The sequence below is a fragment of the Alligator mississippiensis genome, chromosome 6 (assembly GCF_030867095.1).
Source record: "Alligator mississippiensis isolate rAllMis1 chromosome 6, rAllMis1, whole genome shotgun sequence".
Classification (NCBI taxonomy): Eukaryota; Metazoa; Chordata; order Crocodylia; family Alligatoridae; genus Alligator; species Alligator mississippiensis.
Window position 1 is genome coordinate 96,316,459 of NC_081829.1, and position 21,423 is coordinate 96,337,881.

The window sequence follows — 21,423 nt, forward strand, 5'->3', positions numbered from 1 at the left end:
ATATGTAGAAAAAACATTTAAAGCTGTGTTTATGTCCAGATCACCAAATCTTTCCAAATCTCTCTGAATCAATTTGGAGGGTTTCGATTCGATTCGATTCGATTCGATTCGATTCAGAGAGATTAAAGGGTCTCCTGATTCAGTTCGGATTTGGAGATTCGGTCACTGAATCAGGCCGAATCTCCACTGAAACAAAAGAGGGACTGAAGCTTCGCACAGCCCTAATGCCTTCCCCTGCCTCTTTCTCCTCTCCTGCTTCCTTCATTTCAAGGTCATAAGCCTGTTGCAAGATGCTGCTGCTAATTATAATCATGATGAACACTGATGTTTTAAGTCATTTCTCCTCCTTGAAGTGGCTGTTATCAGGCCACTGTGTACAAAGAACTGGCATTTCACAACACAAAGATCTCCCGGGAAGAAGATTTTCCACAAAACATTCAAATGAGTGAGAGCATTGTGGAACGGATATGCCTCTTTAGAAAATCGTAATGCTTAATGTTAGAATATTTGTAGTATCACAGTAGGATGATACAGAGACACTATCTCAGTAATTGTCCAGTTACGGTCCAAGGGGAAATTAATAAGAAAAAAATAATTGCCACTTTTCACCAAACAATCCTCACCTCTTTCTGTCACACAAATTTACAGTAGCTTCTCATTTTCCAAACTAATGGAAACCAGTCTTCTGTTTTTCTGTACCAAACAGCTGCAGCTTTCCCAGAGCTGTAAAATTTTGTTTAGGTCGTGTGAAATTATGTCCGAAGTGCCTCAATTGGATTATCATTTTTGGTTTCTAAAGTCTCGCTGAGCCATCAGTGATGGAAATTTGCTTTGATTTCTGTTCTTTGCTATTTGGGGCCCAGATGCATACCCAAGAAGCAATGCTAGACCAAAGAGTCAGCGTACGACTGATAATCCACGAACCACCTGGACTGAAAACGAAAGGATCATTCCTGCTTAAACTCATGTAAATTCAGGGTAACTCCACCCAAAAGCAAAAACAGAATGAAGCCCAAATGCCGCCTTTATTGCATCCTTTGAAAGTTGAAAATGCAACAGACTTGGGAAAACAGACGTGCATCTGTAGCAGTGAGTAAGGGTTAAAGTTTGGTTCCTTTGCCATTGAAACTGTTTCTTTTTCTGACAAAACAGCGATTATGGATACGAGCGTCACAGCAATGGCCAGTGTTTACCAGCATTTTGGTATAACCCATCCTCCTTATCGAAAGACTGTAGCCTCGGACAGAGTTATCTCAACAGCACCGGGTAAGTGGCCAGAGAAAAGGGTGAGTTGAAGAAACTCAAGTGTACAGCCCTTAGCCAGACTGACAATCCACTCTGATTCACAGTTGTTTGAAGAAAATGAGATTCTGTTAACTGACTTCAGTGACCTGTGGCTAAGGCCCTATTGTTCTCTAGTTTTAGATACTTCATCTTGCTTCTGATTAAATGGCACTATGAGGGACATATGAGATGTAAGAGCATGGAGCTAACAGTGAGCTAAAAAGGGGCCAGGACTTGCTATCTGTATGTCAACCATTCCCTTGTAACTCTGAATACCAATGGTTCTCTGGTATAAAGTTACTTTTGAGGAAGTCAGGAGTACATTCACATCAGAAGAGGTCGCATCTACATGTGCACTTTAATGCACATTAGCCTATTGTAATGTGCTTTAGAGCATCACTAAGAACCCATGCTATTTGGCTAATGAACATTAAAATAGGCTGATGAGCATTAAATGTCATTTAAAAACCTTGTTTTTTAGTTCATGCGCATTAAGACAGGCTAATGCACATTTTCTTAGTACCTCACAATGGGGGGTGCCTGTACACGAGTGTGGAGGCTGCTCCGATGCTTCAAAGCAGACTCGATTAATCGTGCTCCAGCAGCCTCCTACATCTCATGTATCAGTGTCCCTGCGACACCACTGAACAAGCTTTAGTTCAAATGCTCCCACTGTCATTTTGAAGTGGAGGGATGCTGAAGCATGAGATGCTACAGCAGTTTAATTAGAGCGGCTGTTAGAGCCTCCCTAATTAAAGCGCCTCCCACCCACCACCCCTGGAGCAAGTGTAAAAGTGCCCGGAAGTACTAGATTTAATGCACATTAACTAAAGCATGTCAATGCATGTGTAGACGCACCCAGAGAGGGTTCCTCCAGTGTACATATCGCATGTCTACTGTCATTATTAATTGCCCTCCATGAGCAGCCATTTCTTTAGTGCCAGGCCCTGTCACCTGTTGGCCGGATACCATAATAGCACCGATTTCAGGCATTTTGGCAGAGCCAGCTGCATACCCAATCTTTTCTACAGAGTAAACATGCTGCAATTATCCAGGGTAAATTACCCCGGAGTAAAGAGGCTGTGTGTCCACCTCCTAAAATCATAAGTGCCCCAGCCTTTCAAGGGCTCACTAGCTGCTCAAAGCAGGCCAGTTTTCTGGCCTATTTTCTTCAGTTCTGATGCACACAATGTTGTCACGTCCATGGCTCCAGCGCACACTCTGCTTTCTACCAGCAACATCATCTCTTTGAAATGTGGTAACGACATCAAAAACACACTTAAAAGAGAAAAACTAAATAGAGGGGACTTGGGGTTAACAACATACACAGCATCTTACAGAGGAAAGGAAAAATTTCTTGAGAGATTTACTATGTGCTGTGTATTGGATAAACACAACTCTGCTGCACTCTACTGACTAGCCTTTGTTAAGGTCAAAAGCCTGTTTTCATATTCTCTTTCTTTTGTGATAAAAATGTAAGAACTGACATAGTTATGTAGCATTTTTCATCGAAGAGAATCACCATTTTTCAGATGCGTGAGGAAAAAAAGAAGTCCTGCTTTCCAGCTTTGCACAAGTCCTAAAAAAAACCTAATGGTCCTCAACTGCCATGTTGTACTGTATGTCCTCAGCATCTGGTGCAAGACGCAGCAACCTTTAGGCTTCTCTGCTTCGTATTCAAATCAGTACCCTGATGGCCACAAGCTATACAGATGTGTTTTTAAGTCAGCTGCACTCCTGAGCTGGGCCAAATACTCCAGCTTTAGCTTAGGATCTGGACAGCGAATTGTATGAAGTAGTAAAACAGAGAAGTGGGACTCTAGGTTTCTTAATTCTAATTCTGGCTTTGTCCCTGATCTATCCTGCAGTGTCTGTATACTATAATTTACACTGGAACTTACCTATATGAAAAATAGTTGTGCAGCTATGTAGTGTAGCTCGCTGAAATGATCCAAGACATAATAAATGCTTCTGAAAAGCATTGAGAACTTTGGGTGACAAGTATAAAAAATGGGAAATGAGCGGAGAGCCTTGCTTCACGGAGGCTGGGGTTCAGGATGAGAGCTGATGGCACGCCCAGCTGTACCACGCAACACGTTAAGGGAGCAGTGAAGGACAATGCTGTAGTCAGGTGAAAAGGCAACTTATTCTGCATGTCTACAACAGGCGAGCAGCCTGTCAGACTGGACTAATAACATACCAAGTATTTAAAAGCTGGTTTACTCCTAAGTTTCAGACACAAACCAAATGTGGGAATGCCTCCCTGTGCTTGGTTTGACTTAGGGACTTGCCAAGGGGGAAGCCAATGTCTCTTCATGTACATAAAGCTTTTTCGTTGCAGGTACAGGAAAGTTGTGTCTAACAACTGCACCGATGGCGTGAGAGAACAGTATACAGCTAAGCCACAGCAGTGTCCTGGAAAGGCCCCGCGGGGACTTCGTATTGTCACCTCGGATGGCAAGCTGACAGCAGAGCAAGGGCACAACGTTACCTTCATGGTGCAACTGGAGGAGGTAGGATCTATTTTTATGTGGCCTCCTGGGTCTGAACAATGCCAGCAGCAGGCATTTACTAGGTACATCTATACTTTCATTAACGTGCCTTAGTACTTTATAAAGCAAGTACTAAATGAAATGCACAGATCTAACTAAATGCGCAGTAACTAGAATTACTGTGCAGTAGCGCCGGTGCATGGTTATTTTGAGACGTTTACTGTGCATTAGTCTAATAACACTGTTCAGTAAGCTATTAGCAGTTTTTAACCAGCATGCTACTTTGTGTAGCACCATGCTAATGTGTGTATCAAAGGCAGTTTGGCTATGGTAGCATGGGCACCATACAGAGAAGGAGGGTGAGTTAGACTGCACTGAACCCCATGTTGCTATTACTAGACTGCTCCTAGTACATGAACAAGCTCAGATATGTTGTAGTGTGGACACACCCTCAGTAACATAAGATGATTCATAGATTCATTGATGTTAGGGTCAGAAGGGACCTCAGTAAGTCATTGAGTCCGATCCCCTGCCCTGGGCAGGAAAGAGCACGGGGGTCAGACGACCCCAGCAAGGTGCTTATCTAGTCTCCTCTTGAAGACCCCCAACATAGGTGGGTCATCCCCTACTTACAGGCTGGGTGTGACCTTCTCAGCAGCACAGTAGCGGAAAGGGATTTTGGAGTTATGTTCATCTTGGAGTCAACTATGAGTTGTCAATGTGACAAAGTGATCAATAATGCTAACCGCACTTTATCGTGCATTAGCAGATGCATGATGATCAGGTCCAGGGAGGTGATGCCTCACCAGGGAGGGGATGTGGGACTCAAGCTCTAGTTTAGTATTTCATCCCCCATTCCTGGAGGAGGTTATGCATTACTACATAAGCTATCTGCATACCTTAAATTCAGTTCCTTCCAACACAGGCAAGAGGTAGGTATCATAAATAAGACCTTTCCCTGCTTAATTTTGTCCTGATCTGCGGAGGCATACGAAGTAACACAAACAGGACTTAGGGCTAATACAAGCTGTATTCTGCTCAGTCTGTGCTGAAGAGGAGAGCATGAAGGACATCAAAATGGGTCAAATGATGTATGCATGCATGTGTGATTATGCTCAGAGACATGTGACTGAGTACCCCCCTGTTCCCCTCTACATGTTACACAGGTCACGTAGTTAATTGTGCAATTCATTTAGACTGGCTGCATGTGCTAATGAACTGTCGTGCCTTAAAAAGTCCAACCAGCTATAAAGTTATTGCTGGAAAATGTTTAATAACTTTAGAGCTGGTATATATCCAGCTTTAATTTGCACATGTAGCAGGCTGGGAGTCCCATCAGCTGACCGGGCTCCCAGCCAGAGCGGTGCACCATGTGTAGCTGGGGCCGAGAGTCCTGTAGCCAAGGGGATTGTCAACCCTGGAGTACCCTGCAGCTGCTGTGAATGTGTGGCATGGCATGAGGTGCAATTGTATGGATTGCACAGCAGATTATCTATCACACCTTTACCTGAACATCTGGAGGTGCCCTGACCAAGACAAATGACTCAGTTCTTTCCGCTCCAAGAGGCACGTTCTAGTCAAGCCTTTATTCCAGAAGTGAATGCCAAGACTCGTAACCTTTGTCCAAAATGGACCACTTCCTTCTCTTCTACCAAACTTACCAGCTGTTGGATCCAAAAAAGTGAGTTCCCATCATACAACTTTGCTTCTTAAGAGCTTCCCCTGCCCTTGGAGAGCATGTGTTTGAAGCCCTTTGGTACTTATCGTCACGCCATGTATTGTGTCTTTCCAGCTGTCTGTGTTCATACAGTATTCCCTTTGACCCCAAAGAACTAGAAATAGGCGCAAAAAAGACATAAAGCTGCTGAGCAAAGGAGAGAGACGTCTGAGATCTGTACAGCTGTTGATTTTCTAGGTCTAGTCACCCTATGTATGGAGCCATCTGAGACTGGGGAGAAGAGAGGACTTTGTATGCCAACTCACGAATGTCCCTAAAAAAGGGGATTAACTTTAATATACAGGATGACTAAGAAAAAGAGGGAATAGCAAACACCAGCAGCGAAGAACATGAGGTCACCCTATAAACACACAGTGGGCATCAGAGCCCTGGAGGTCTTGGGTCCCATTAGCTTCACAATGGTGATCAAACCCAGCATTTTGGAATATATCTGCCTGATACCATAGCCGTGTCAGTGGAGGATGTACAAAGAGGAGTAAGGAAAAGCAATTCAAAAACAGGCTGTGATGATATGCCAAGGATAGAGGAATCTCATTGTCATTGTCAATCACAAATTGGTGTTCAGAGGAAATGAAGAAATGGGAGAACCTCTCGAGGGCCTGTCCATTCTTCTCAAGACCTGGGAGGAAACCTCTGTGGTCCAAATCATGACTCAGGATCGTTACTCCATTGATTTTAATGGAGCTTATCTAATTTACACTTGCTGAGCATATAAACCTATTTTTTCTTCTATGTGCACTTATGCCGTTTCTCTGGAGACAAATTACAAGTGGTAACGTCATAACAAACATGATTGATCTTAACCAAAAAAAAAACACATTTTCTAATGTAGCATAAGTATTCCAGGATGCATCTGCCCACCAGTTTTCCTGTCACTTTTTTTTCTGGCTACTTTAAAATGTTTCTTAGGAACAGCTTATGAATAACTTATTCCAAAAATGTTAATAAAACTCAGCTTGAAACAAACATCCTTAAAAGTCTAATTATGGGAAAGATTTCACCCAGTTGAATTCATCTGCCTTTGGATGTAGTCACTGACGTGGAAGAAAGCAGCAAGAGGCCATCAATAAATGTTTATCAGAATGGCTTAACATTTACATTGCTTTAGTACCAGGTAGGGGTTTCATTGTGCGTGGGACTGACTGATAAATGACAGTGTCACACAGCCTGGGGAGAGTTTTCTCCAGCTAGATGCTCACCAGGCCACTGTCTTTTCATCCCATCACACTGGACCCATGTGCTCTTGGCCTGAGCAGGCTGCAGAATGGCCTCTTCCTGCCCCCGTTGGCACACTTCCTGGCACACGCTTTCTGTTTGTCACCTTCTCAGAAATGGGATCCATATATCCCAACCTGCAATGGGCTTCCAAGGGAGGTGGTGCTCTCCCCTTCCTTGGGGGTCTTCAAGAGGAGACTAGACTAGCAGAGGGCATCTGACCCCAGCGCTCTTTCCAGCCCAGAACAGGGGGTTGGACTCGATGACCTACTGATGTCCCTTCTGACCCTATCTATGAATCTGTGAATCCTAGTTTCCCTGGGCAAGTGCTAACACCAGGCTAAGCAGTACCTTAAATACGCCCATCCCCACAGCTCCAACCTTCTGGGTGCTCTGAATTTCCAGTTTGGCACCTCAGGGAGACATGATAGCTAACAGATAGACATTAAAAAAACACTTACTCCTGACTTTAGCTAGCACAAGAGACATGTAGCCACAAGAAGATGTAGCCAGCACAATAAGGCATGGGTAGGGATTCCTCCACCACAGTTTCCTCCCTGCTCTACAGTGCTCTTTTGGCTGCTAAAAGTGCCTTTAAGGCATCTAGATATGTGTCCCTGTACCTGGCTTCTCCTCTGGATCATGGACTCTTGTTCTCTCCCTCTTGTAGAGCAGCTTTTCTTCCTCCTTGCCTGGCCACCCATTTGACACAATTCTTCAATTATGAAGCAAGCCTTGTGTTCTCCTCCAGCTTTCTTCTTCTGTACAAGTCCATTTGATTTTTTCCTTCTCTCGGACCTTCTCATGGACCTCCTGTCACACTTTGAGCTTGTTTCATGCCTTGGAGATCGCAGTCCAGCAGAGACTGCCCATGCCTGAAGAAGGGTGATTGCACCCGAAAGTTTGCCAAGAACTTTTTTTTCCAACTGCTGAGTTGGTCTAATAAAAGATTCACATCTTCCCAATGGACCGATATCACATCTACCCAATGGACCTCAGCTGCCCTTCTCCCTTAATTTCTGGGTTTTTTAAGACCCATTTGATGTCTCCACTTTCCTGTTGGGAGATTAGTGCTGCCCAAACTCCATCCCCCCTTAGGACCAAATTGGTTTAATCTAGGACATGACCACTCCCTTGTCTCAAGGTGCTCCTCCTTATATGTGACCCATCAAAGTTCAATGACTTTCCTTTGTCCTTGGTCTGGGAGATTAGTGAGACAATCCTAACTGCATAGGGCTGACTCCAGATAGACTCAGGCATTCAGCGACAGAGCCATTTCATAACCTTGCAACAGATTTTACTTGTGGCTGTGAATGAATTATTTTTTTCTTACAGCGACAAGAACATTTCCCAGCTCACTTTTTTTTTTTTTTTGGCCCAACCCCCCTGATGAGTTTAGCAAGTGCCCTGCACAAGTTACAAGCACTTCATTAAACAGTCTGTGTTTCAGTGGAGTTTTCTCCCCCTACCCCACCCCGTGCTCGCTCATGTATGCAGCCTGTCTGTCACAAAACCAATCAGTTTGCATAAGGAACATCAGACTTTTGTAGCATTTTCAGAATTGCTTCTGAAGTGGTGCTAAAATCAGTGGCCTTCGGAACAACGCTTTCTAACAGAATAGCTTTAAAACTTGTCTCACCCGATTGCTCATACATCTCTGCTGAGCAAATGGATGGTAAATACATTAAGGGCTGAGAGGTTCTGGGCTTTGGTTGTTTCATTACAGATAATTCATACAGAAATTGCTTTAGCTAATTTATTTTTTATCTCGATAAAATGACAGCGAAAAAGCTTTGATATTCAGGGCCTGATTCTCCTCTCGCCAACATCACTCCACTGGGAGAAAGCCTTGGTCTGCCTCTATTTTATGCTGCTAAGACTAAAGATGAAGTGACATTAGGGTAACATTGGGGTTTTTTTGTTTTCAAATGGGCAAGGAAAATTGATCTTGTGTAAGGCAATGGAATAGAAATGACAGGTTCTGAATTTGCTCCCAGCTTTGCTGCAGACTTCCCAGGTGAACTGTAGCAAGTCTTCCAACCTCTGTGTGTCCGAGTTCCCTCACTTGCAAATGGAGATTAAAATGGTTTCTTTCTTTAGCCTTTATGTCCTTCCTATGACATGATAAACTCTTCAGCCCATGTGTGTTGCACTCCTGCAGCTATAGTTGTGTGGTTTTACACCCAGGTTCTGGCAAGCAAAGCCTGTGCTATGTCAATGAAGCTGTACTGCTTCCTGTTTGGAGGCTGGCATGTGCAGTGCCCACTCGGGTAGCTCTGCCTAATGCTGCCTTGTGCCATGCAGACATACCCATCATTTACTTTGCAAATCCTAGGCTGAATTTGCACGTGGTGGTTAGAGGGGCCCTATTTAACTTAGATTTCATGTGTGTCCTTATACTGTCAACCACATTTTAAGTACAAGAGAAAATATCCTCTCTTAAAGATGCTTGGAAGGCTCCTCAATTGGCATAACCATGCAAAATAATTAAGAATATGCTTCAGTAAATGGCTGAATCAGGATGGAGTTCAGGCAGAAGTTTGTGTTAAGCTGATGTATAATTGCCTCATTGAGGTGGAACAATATTAGGAAATATTCCATAATCTGGCTTTAGGATCATATGGACATTTTTCAAGGTCAATAGGACCACGGTGGGGCATGAAGGAGGATGGGGAATGGGCCGATCTGAATAAAGAATACGCAAGGCAGATTTATTCAGACAGACAATCCAACATAGGCAGTTTCCTGCCTGTTGCAGAAGATAATTAAATCAATTTTAAACATCTGTACAGAAAAAAAAGGTGCAAGTCAACATATAATTGAAGACTTTAAAATTAAATCTGAAGCATGGCACTAAAATTAAGAACTTTGAAGTATTAAAACAATGAGACACAGCTTAATTTCCATACAAAGACTAGCACTTAGTAGGGAATATGCATGATTAAATCCTTCTGGGCGATATTTAAATTGGAAGTTGGAAGGCGGCATCCCCATTAGATTGATTGGAACAAGCCATAATCTCTTGTAGACCAAAATACCAATGGCAACGTAAAAGTAATCACAGGGTAACAATATTTTACAAGCAAAGTGGGTTGTTCTTAGCAAATGGTGATATAAGAAGATCCCGAGAGCTGGTTGGAATCACGTAAGCGGCAAGAAATAGGAATATTTGGCCTGGAAAAGGAGCTGATTTCCATGTGCAGCTTTCTCTTAAGCAGTAGCGTGGATATGAAAACAGAATTGTTTCCAGGTTTCAAAGTACGTCTGTTGTTTTATGAGCTATATCTCATGGTACAGCATTGGGATGTGGAGTATCTGTGTTTAAATCTCAGCTGTGCCACAGGTGTCAATGCACTGTGGTCAAGACGGCTCCTCACCTGCTCCGAGTTAAGCATATGCTTAAATTCTCTGCTGGATTGAGGCTTATATGGAGATTGGCCTGCGACTTTTCCGGGACGTATCACGTTCTGTGGTTGATGCATGCATTAAAACCGATTTGTAATGTCCACCAAGAACACCAGGCGGATTGCTGGTATTCTAGCCTTTATAACCAGCTCCATAACCTGGTTTGATTACTATACAGGGTGGAATTTAGATCCATAACCTGAAGTTGCCAGACAAATTTTCCCTGGCCTCCTAAGAGAATTGGTATTAAAAACTTCTAGTTTTGAAGGTCAAAGCTGCTGTGCATCCAAGACGCTTGGATTTGGCCTAGTGCAGGGAGTGGTCAAGCACTGGAACGGGCTACCTAGAGAAGCTGTGAAATCTCCACCCTTGGAAGTGTTCAAGAGCAGGTTAGACAAATACTTGGATGGGATGGATGAGTTAAGGATGATCCTGCCTTGAGCAGGGAGCTGGACTAGATGACCTTGTGAGGTCCCATCCAGCCAGACTTTCCTATGACCTTATTCGCAGCTGCAGAGAAAGTACAGGGGTTTGCTGTCTGCTCCAACCAGACCCCATGGATTCAGAAACCCATCCACTACACTTGTCAACATGATGAGTGCAAGCTAGGAGAAGCTACAGGAGAGGTTTTAGCAAGAAAGCTTTTTCTTTTTTTTTTTTTCATATATTTTTCATACTGCAAAAAATCACTCTCGGTAATACAGCACCTTCAAGCTGCTGAGCTGGGGCACAGCACGGCAGGCTGGCTGCGGATCTGTTTCCCAGAGACATGGGGAAGGGCTTTAATTTGTCATCCGGCTTTCTCTTACCATTCCATCTGCAATGGACCTGGTGCAGATAAAGCTATGTGACAAGTCACAGGTTGCTGCTTTATTCCCATACCCCCCTCCTCGTTCCTCAACTACAAATTTTAAATGTCAGCTTTTCAAAATGTGGCCTTTTCCAAAATGTGTTACAGCCTGAATCTCACTTAATGGAAAACTCATTTCCAGTTCAAAGAGTTTAAAAGCAAAATGGGAAAGGGCAACCAGAAATGAAAGAGACTGGGGAAGTGGCAGCTGGGGTTCTCCAATTAGATTTTAAGGAGATGTCTCTGTCAGCGTCTTTTCTCCATGGGGAACTCTGAGAGGGGATGCTGAAATCTAAATATTGCCTGGCCAGAAGTTGTTGTATAATCCAGGAGCAAATTCAGACTCAGTGGGCACGTCCACATGAGACCCTACTGTGCATTTATTTAGTACTTGTATAATCCAGTACTAAACAAATGTGCAGTAACCGGAGTTACAGTGAGCTTGGTGGCCACCACAGAAATAAATCAAGGGAGAAAGTCAAACATTGGGAACTGAGCTCTCTTCTTATATTTCACATTAATCCTGCAGAGGATTGGCTCTTTGAAAAGGTTTCCTATACATTCCTCTCATTCCTCCATCCACTGTCACAGATTCCTGGTGTTGCTGCATCTAACAAAGCCTCATGTAAGTATATAAGAATTGCTACTTATTGGATGAGTCTACACATGTGCTTTACTGCGGAGTTGACTAATTAGGTCTGCAGAAGAAGCATAGAAAATAGGGGTTGAAAGGGACCTCAGGAGGTCACAGCTAGTCCAACTCCCTGCTCAAAGCTTGACCAGCCCCAACTACATCATCCCAGCCACGGCTTTGTCTAGCTGGGTTTCGAAAATCTCCGAGGATGGAGCTTGTACCACCTCTCTGAGTGACTGGTTCCAGTGTTTTACTACCCTCCTAGTGAGAAATTTCTTCCTAATATCCAACCTAAACTTCCCTTGATGCAACTAGAGACCATTGCTCCTTGGCCTGTCATCTGCCACCATTAAGAATAGTCCAGCTCCAGTAAAGTCTAGTCTAGTAAAGAGTCACCATCTACACGCTTGCCCATATTAGGGCTTAGTTAATTAATTAACTCCACTGTGCGATAGTACCATCCAGGACAAGTACTATCCTACAGTGTAGTAGTTTCTATCTTACAGTGTATTAAACTGAAGTGCTCTTGTACATGGTGACCGAGGCTGGCTGGAGCACGAGGGTGCTATAGTGCGGGGGGCTGCCTGCTGGCTAGATCTGGGGCTGACCTCCCAACCCCCCTTCCAGCCTGGGACTACTCCGCCCTGGCTCAAATCATTGAGAGCCTGGGTGCACATGCAATCGCTGCACTCGGAAGAAGCTGACTCTGGCATGAACTGCGCTGGAGTTTCTTGTGTCAGGGTAATTGCACAAGTAGATGCACCTACTAAGTCGACCATAGATCCATGTTGCCCTGTATCCTGTGTCACTCAGGGTGCAGACAGAAGTGGAGCTCCATGCTGTAGCTGAGAATCCTTTGCAGGAAGCTTTCTGAGTTTCAAGATCCCCTGGACCAAACAGGAGTTCAATGTTGGTTCCAGGGTGGAGGGGAATCTAGCTGCTGGCTGTGAGCTTGCAGCAGGTTTCCCCTAGCAATGGCTCCTCCTTCCAGCCGGCTCCCTGAGAGCCTGCACTGTTTTCAGAATGGGAGTGGGGAATGGGAGCAGAGGGAGCTCATTCTAGGGGTCCCCAACAGGCATTGGAGAGTGGGATGGATGAATTGAAGCCCGCTCAACTTGGGTGGGGGCGTGCTCCAATACACCCACCCCATCCTCCAGCAGGGGATGGAAAACCCCAGACCAAACTCCTTCCACTCCCTTTCCCCCCTCCCACTCTGAAACCAGCGGCAGGCTGAGAGGCAGCGCAGACACAAGTTACAGAAGACACACTGTTTTGAAATGTCTTCACCTGACCCCGCATGCAATGGCACCCGATTGGCCATTTTTGAAGCAGCCTGCAGCCACGCACTTGTGTTTGGTCACAGCTATCAACCACTATCTGTGGCCAGATCAGGGGACAGTTGTCACTTCTGTCTGCACCCACAGGGCAGAGAGCGGATGTTGAAAGAGTGAACTGGGTCTGACCAGTGTGTTTTTTCCAGTTTCTCTCCCACTTGCAACCTCCAGCATCTAAGGTCTAGGACATTTTAATTCAGAGACCATATCCTTAACTCCCATGTATTCATAAACTCATTTTAGAGTTAGCCAATTGGGGCTGCTACTTGTCTTAATATGTAAGGGACACTTCAGCTGTTCTATGTCCTAACATTGCCTGTGCCATCGCAGTGATACATCGCCGCAGATACAAAGATTTTATCTTCACTATTTCCTCAAGAAGCAGGAAGTATTTTTATCCACATGATAGAAATGGGGAAACAAGGCCCAGAGAGAAGTGACAGACCCAAGAACATAGCCCTCTCTCTCCTATCTCCAGCCTGGTATTTGCAGTACAGGCAAACAGGTTTTTAGTAGCCTCAGCGGTCCTGGCCCCTGAAAAAAAGAAATATGTCGATGGAGAACAAGTATGAAAGTTTCAAGCTCAAAATGTCATTTTAGGCCCCACTCCCAGAAAACCTTTATAACTGCCAGAAAACAGGAGCGTGTGTTGGTATCTTGTATGAAGGCAGCCAAAAAAAAATTGCACCTTAGAAAAAATAAGGAAACAGAATCAAAGTATCCTCCCGGTTCTATGAACTTCCCCCAGCTGTTCATTTAACAGCATCCTTCCAGACAAAGGAGGCATGAAGTGGCAGCTGCTCTGTACACCAGCCTGCATAACAGATCTATAACAGCAGCAGGGGAGTGTGATTGTATCACCCCGTCATCCAAACCTACCCACCACGGGGCACTTTCATTTGTGGCTTTAAGTCACAAGTATGCCTACAGCCGAGGTGAGTTACAACCTCCCACCTGGATTGTTGCTCTACGGCGGCTACCGCTATTTCTGCCTGTGTCATTCGTTGGAAGGGATTTTGTCACATACGGCAATACGAGAGAATTCAATTGATGTTTCCAAAGCTCGAGAAACAGGCCCTCTCTGCAAGCCTGCTGAGCATGTGCATAAATCATGTTCCTCCCCATGTCCTTTTCAAAGAGCGCTGCCTTATTAAAAATGCCACTTGTTGGTAAAGTGATATGTAAAGAAACAGAACCGCCAAGTCCTTTGGGTTTTAGGTGGTCAGCATTGTTCATTTTCACTGCCTTTGCTTTTCCAAAGAGCTCTAAGCTGTATATCTTGGATGCTGTGTTTGGAGGTGCAAAAAAGCAAGCTGATTTGCTAGCACAGAGCAGCAAAACCTATAATGGGCTTTCTCCAGGTAATAGACTCCCTGCACTTGCATAGTACAGGCAGTTCCTCGATGGCAGATTTTATTGCTGTGTATTGCTTTTTGCTTCTAAGGATTGTGAAAAAAGTGCTGGATGGACAGCTTGGGAGCCTTAATATCCTTGACTTTATCCACAAACACTTGCTGTGCAAGGTGTAACCCCTATGCACTCTACAGGGTCAGCTTGGGGCCAGAGGGAGTTAAAGGTCCAACATTATTCAAGTCATAGCACCAAGGACCTCCATTGTGTCAGCTGTGTGGGTGGATTGTATGAGGCAGGAAACAGTGGCCAGCTCCTTCCAAACAGACAAGCTAACTAGCTCTCACCTGGGGGCATTTACAGGAAACCTCCTTATCACTCCCTAGGAGTAAAAGAGATTGCAATCTCTTGCAAAGCCAATGAGCTGTCCTGTCCCCTCTGTGATACTGCACCTGGTAGCTGTCTAATTCAGTCTTTCTTCCATTAACACTCTCAGTGACTTTGCTGGGAACAGGATCTGGTCTCTTGCTCATCCTGTGCATCTCTCCCCTTCTGCATCGTTGCAGGGAGACCTCCAGAGATCGATCATCCAGGTGGATTTTGGAGACGGCATCGCTGTGTCGTACGCCAACCTCAGTTCGACAGAGGATGGGATCAAGCACGTCTACCAGAACGTGGGCATATTCCGCGTAGCTGTGCAAGTGGACAACAGCCTGGGATCTGACAACGCTGTCCTGTACTTACATGTAACTTGTATGTTATTACTGTTGTTGGCTTATGACATACCTGATAAGAACCATTCCCCCCCTTAGAGATGATGCATTGACTTCCCTGCCTAGAAGGAGACCTCCTGAGACAATGAATGAATGAACCTTTGTTCTCCCCCAGGTTGAGACCCATCAGAGCAATATAACACCTCTATCATGGCTCAACTGCATCCTATTTGTAACCGCGGGGTCCTGCAGGAGGGCCGTGATCTCCTTACAGCCCCCTCACCGTGCCCAGTCGGCCCAAGGGCACCCTCAAATTCTCGCCCGCCACGTCTTTGATGGTTAGATAAAGTTGGGAGGCTGCCTTATGACTCCCTGGGCACGGTTAGCTGGGACGTCTGTCCCAGTGTGTTCCCGGACCCCCTGGGGGTCTCGTGGTATGATGGGTGCTCCCCAGGCACCCTAGCCTTATGGGCTACGCATGGCTCCTACCAACCCCTAATACCACACCCCAAGCCTCGCTGATGGGATAGACGCTGGTATGTCTCTCATATATATATATATATATACTGCCTGTCTCTCGGGCCTCCTTTACGTACTCTTGCCCGCTTTCTGGGGCCTCCCCTGCTGTACTGCCCTCTCTAGGGCTCTCTGAGCCCACTCGGGGCCTCCCTGTAATGTTGCCCCTTTCTGGGGCTTTCTCTATAGTGTTGCCCCCTGTCTGGGGCTTTTCCTACAATGTCGCCCGAACTCGGGCTTCTAAAATACAGCCCCCCGTATGGGGCTCTCTGCACCCACTCTGGGGACTTCTCGGTGACGCCCCCCGACTCTCGGGCCCACCGCGCTGATGCCCCCTTTCTCCCAGGGCTCACCACGCCACTACCCCCTCTCGCCAGGGGCAACCGCAGCACTCTACCCTGCTCCGGGGTTTGTCGCAGCACTAGTCCTTCTTCAGAGGCTCACCGTGCCCGCACTGGCTAATAATATCGCCCCCTCTCTGGGGCTTTCTGTGCCCTTACTGGGCTTCCTAATAACACTGCCCCCCCTCTGGGGCTCGTCGTGCCCAGGCTGGGGCTTCTCAAAGCTGCCCCACTCTGGGGCTGGGGTCCATGTACCCCGCAAGTTGCACCTTCACTGGTGCCAGGGTTCCCATACCACTGGGGTCCCCCTGCAAATACTGCACCCTCACTGGTGCTAGGGCCCCACCCCCTGTGGTTCCCTATGAGGATAATGCACCCTCACTGGCGCCGGGGTCCTCACGCTCCGTGAGCCCCCTATGAGGCCTCCTCCAACCCCTATAGCCTCACCCAAACCACCGGTGTAATATCAAAGTAGAACATAAACTCGAGCCTCCTGGCTATAACTCAAACATAAGGCACTGGGCCATAACGACATAAAGCCTCCTGTCTGTAACTCAATATCATTGCTCCAGCCTCTGGAGCTCTCGCGAGCTATACTTGCCCTTAGGCTTTTCCTCCCATCCTAACTGCAGGAGCTCCTGCCTCTCTGGCTGCTGGCAAGGAACTGCCAGCTTGGCCTCAGCCCTGGGCTTTATAAGGGCCAGGCCCTGCCTCCTACAGGCAGCTGGCTCTCCTTAGTTGCCCCAGCAACCCACAGCTGTGCTAATTAGTGTCCCGCCAGGGTTCTCTCCCTGGCAGTTTCTCCTCTCTAGGAGCAGGAGCACCGAGGTGCCCTGCGACACTATTCAATATGGATTGGAAGCACGAGTGCCTTGAATTTCAGGGACCTACTTTGAAATGCCTTAAAGAAGCCAGATTTTCAGAGGGGAAGTGCTCAGCACCTTCTAAAAATCAGCTCCCTTTCAGATGTCTGAATTCAGGCTCCCCAAAGGGAGTTGCGCAGAGTTGCTCGTCCCCTTTAAAAATCTCAGCTCATAGGTACAGAGGGAGTGCTTGCCCTCTGCTGAAATGCAGCCATTCTGGGGTGGAAGAAAAGTGTATTTCTCTGTCACTCTGGGACCACGATTCCTGACATTAGAGAATACATGGAAAAAAAAGGGAAAATGATATCTTTCAACTGATCACCTGCCTTTTTCCTAAACCTCCTGATATGTCAACTAGCTTTGGTTTAAAGCCCAAAGATACCTGATTCTCATTCAGAACTCACACCTTTTCACTCTTAAAAATTAGCCCAAGCTACAAAATCCTGATTCACCTATGCAATCTCCTCCATTTCTGGATGGTTCATACCCAGACTTCTCATTTGCAGACCTTTTTTTTAAAAAAAAAAATGCATGTTATTTCCAAGAGATGATTTGATTGCTGAAACCATGGCAACAGAAAGCATTGTTTCTAATTAACACCTAACACATTCCTGCACAGTATATTTCCTTCAAAGATTGCCAAAACATTCAGCAAGTTTTATATACCATTTGCAACAGTGGATTACATTCCCCACTCTAAAGACAGCTGCCCCTTGGGTGGAGGATGTGGTTCACCGTGCACAGCAAGGGGGCACAGAGAGGAGTAGTCCTGTAGAACAGTGGTGCCCAACGGTTTTGGCTGGCGTGCTACAAGTCGAGCCCCATCCGTTTCCCCAAGGGCTGCGCTGATCCCCACCGCCCACCAGGCATATCTGATCATTTTTGGCCTGGGGCATTAGAAAAGAGAGAGGAGGGCTCAAGCCTCTGGCTACAGGACCTGGAAAAGGGCAAGGCACTGCTGGAAGAGAGGTGTCAGTGCCAAGAGCCAGGCTAACCCTTCCCTAGCCGCACAACCGCTACCGTTTTATATGGAGAGCATGGATACAAAGCCCTGAATTGGATGGTGGCCGCAGGGCCAGCGAATGGTTATCCTGGTTTTTGATGCTAATGCCTGATAACTCCCTTGCAAATGCAGCTTGTATGTCCTGCCCCCACTCTGCTTTGCCTGAGCACCCCTGCCTCCAGTTCGGTGCCCCCTGTTAGTGAGCATCTGGGGTCCATGTGCCACATATGGCAGCTGCCCATACTGCAGGATGGCCAACCGTGTTGTAACAATTCAAAACTGCAGGGGGGGATTTAGGTGGAACATATACCTCCTTTCTTCATGGTGGATTTAGGGTGAGATTGTCAAGTACAGTATAAGGAGATAGGAGAATGAGTCCCATTTGGAAACCATCCCCCACTTAATATCCACAAGCAAACAGCAAGAACATGCCATCTACAATTGCTAACTGGCTTGGCAAAAAAAGAGAGAGGTTCCCTCTCTTGTGGGAGCCACCGAGTTATCCCTGAAGAGGTGAAGTCTCAGTGTCTACGTGTGCACTTTCTCACACCCCCACACCCTGCACTTTTCCTGAAGTGGTGAGAGAACAGCCTCAGAGGTGCCCCATGCTATGGGTGCAGGGGGTGCGGGAGATGGCACCTCCATTTTGTGTTGCTGAAAAATCGGTGTGGTTTTAGCCACTGCCCAGTGACCAACAAAAGGGGGTGATGTCTGCCTATAGCAGCAAACCTCCATGTGCTGCCACCATGCAGGGCACAGCACCGGCCAGTTGTGCCTTTGCAGTCACAGCCTGGCCCCATGACCTGAAGGGCAAGCTTCACTTGTTGAGCCGCTGAAGAAGCTGCGTAGCACCATGCCCATCCTCAAAGGCAGGCTGCAGGTCCTGCGTTCGAGTTCTGCTTACGGCACTACGTGTTGCATTGCACTACGATGCATCGCCCAATTGCAGACAGAGAGCTTTATCTGGTTTGCTGAGGGCAAGCCCAGTTCCTTGCTTATTCTGAGCCTCCTGTCCACGCTGCTGGATATAGAAAGGGCAGCTGAACTGGAGCCAGGGACACTTCATCCGTCTTTGTAAAGGTCACTGGAAACAAATGGAGAACTGTTTTGGTCGTAATGTTTCAGGGGACCTTCTGACAGCCGTGTGCAAGCAGGTTTTGTAATCAGCTGCCGTATGACAAGAGGGAGAGTCCATAGGGACAGTTGTCAGTGTGATGTGTTTGTTTGCAAACTAACGAGGCCACGTGATGCAACGATGGCTGATTTCTTATGCGAGCCACACGTGGAAGGGACAACGCATTTGTTTTGCTCAGCCCTTTGTGCTTAATAGCTCGGTGGCCAGCAAACTCGGATCAGATTTCTTTAGTTACTGGAACTTAGGAAGCATTACCAAAATAGAGCCAGTGTAGCATTATTTTGTTAAGGATATAAAGTCAAATTTTGTCTACGTGTCCTAGGCTCCTAAGTCACTGTGGGCTACATCCACAAGGGGACATAGGGATTGTGATGTTGACCTTCATAGGAGATGTATGACCCCACTATTCATAGGCCTGAATTATGATGCCTGGGCTCCGTGTAGCTGGCCTGGGGAAAGATTGACCCATTGCAATGGGATCTGAAGCAGCCATGCTGAGAGTGTGGCCAGTAAGAAATGCTGAGGACACCAGTATGTCTGAAATCCCACCCCTCTCCTGACCTGAAGTCTGTCAGCATGATGCTTTAGGAGCCAAAAAGCATGGGTACAAACAAGGGACAGCAGGGTTAGCAAGCATCTGGATGTACAGTCCAGCAGGTTTTCCAGAGCAACTGTCCATGTGCATGCTTTTACTCCAGTACAGCGGTGAAGTAGCTTGCTCAGCTTTCTGGAAAGGGTAAGCTGCTCCATGCTGACCTCAGGGTAAGAGCTTGTCCATGGGCAGACACCATATATGGGCACCTATACACATGCTCTGGAGTGGGTTTAGCAGGGCAGGCATTTTAATTGGAGCTGCTCTAATTAAAACGCCCGCAGCGTCTCATGTATTCAGCATCCCACCTTTCAAAATGGCAGGGGTGCTTTAACTACAGAACATGTCAGAGCATGTGTAAAAGGGCCGATATCTCCTTCCTGACCTCGTGGTCATGTGTTCCTGTACCTATGATTTATGTCTTTTTGTTGATATGGCCCTTCAATTCAATGCTTTTTTGTAAGAGGAACTAGAAATAAGCCCGGTACTCCTATAGATCATGTAGATGACCTGAAATGCCATTTAATGACAGCATCAGTGCAATGAGCTTTTTCTGATGGGTGGGTAATTGTGTAGTGTCCCACGTCAGATGACATTCCCATGTGATACATGATGCGTTTTGCCCACCGCCTAGCTACTAACCACGGCTCCCGGCATCCGCTACAGCGAACATGCAATCAGCCAAATGTGTGTGCATGTGGGCACACAGAGATACAGTAAAGCTTTCTCCTTGCATGCTGTATGCAAAGGTGATTGCTTTGGGCCAGGGTAGAATAGCATGACATCGGTTTAAATTATGCCAGCTCCTAACAGGGCCCCGAAACAAAGAGGATTGCCAGGCAGGGCTATTTTAGCCATGCCCTTTCCTAGAAGCCATGCCCATCTCCCTCTGCCAGGCAGAGAAAGCATAGTCTAAGACTGTTTGCACCACTTAATAAGCCCAAACTGGACCAGAGAGGAGGAATGAAGGATCAAGAGGGTACGATGATAAGATTTAAACCACTTAGAGACATTCATGTACAATGGGCTCTGAGGGAGAGCCACTTCTCCAGCTCTCACCAGCTAAGAGTTATCACAGTAGGTTGGTTTAAATTGTTCAGGCTCCTAAACTATCGCTCTAATTCTTTAAAATAATGTAGTCCTGCTACAGCTTTTAGGTTAAGGTTCTCTGCATAGATTATGTTCTTCATAATAATCCCATGCATATGAAGGTTATCGCAGAGCAAAGACCATTTCTGTGGGCCAGATGAAGAGCTGTCGTAATGAAATGGCTTTTCCAAAGTTTCAAAGGAAAAATCTGTTATAAGCATTTTCCTCCCATTTCGGTCGCCAATACGGAGTATTACAGCACCACCTACTGGGCAAGGCACGCACTTCAAACCCCACGTGCTTTTTGTTCGGTTGTATTTAGGAATGCAGATGTCGAATTGAGTAAGAGTGAGTCTTCCTTGTCCTGTCCTATCAGGGACCAGCAGCAGTCAGAAAAGACATTACCTATTCTGTGCGGTGCGGTGCGGTGTTGTGATACAACCATGCACAAGATAAGCTAGCAGCAATGAGGACTAAGTGTCAGGGCTTACATAGCGTGCAGTCCTATCCAACTTTTCTGATAGCTTTGAGTTGCAAGTCAGTCTCCTTTGTGGTCTCTGCTGCCATTGGATGCCTGGAGAATATGGGAGAAGGGCACTTACAATATACACAGGCCAGAGGGATGATTATTTTGAGGTGTCTAACCCTAACTGAGGGCATTGGCAAGGGGTTATTCCCATACAGCGGGGGGGGGGGGACATTGAAACTTAGGTTTTCCCTGCATTTCTTGCAGTTTGGAAGCAATTCTGGATTTTGCCCTGCATCTCTCTTTATTTTTAATAGGATTCCTAAGTAAAATTCTCCTAAAAAGGAGCATTCACTGACACACAAGAACAGGGATGGTGGTGTTCACTGTGAACCTAGCCTGC

At 46.2% G+C, this 21,423-nt stretch overlaps 1 protein-coding gene across 3 annotated transcripts in view; it reads left to right on the forward strand.

The window, feature by feature from the left end:
• Nucleotides 1-21,423, forward strand: part of SORCS1 (sortilin related VPS10 domain containing receptor 1) — a 425,694-nt gene that overhangs the window by 364,729 nt on the left and 39,542 nt on the right. For all 3 annotated transcript variants that reach the window (XM_059730193.1, XM_059730192.1, XM_059730191.1), the window contains exons 17-19: nt 1,153-1,266; nt 3,626-3,797; nt 14,869-15,055. In XM_059730193.1, coding sequence (XP_059586176.1) covers nt 1,153-1,266; nt 3,626-3,797; nt 14,869-15,055 — 473 coding nt within the window. The remainder of the gene's footprint in view (nt 1-1,152; nt 1,267-3,625; nt 3,798-14,868; nt 15,056-21,423) is intronic.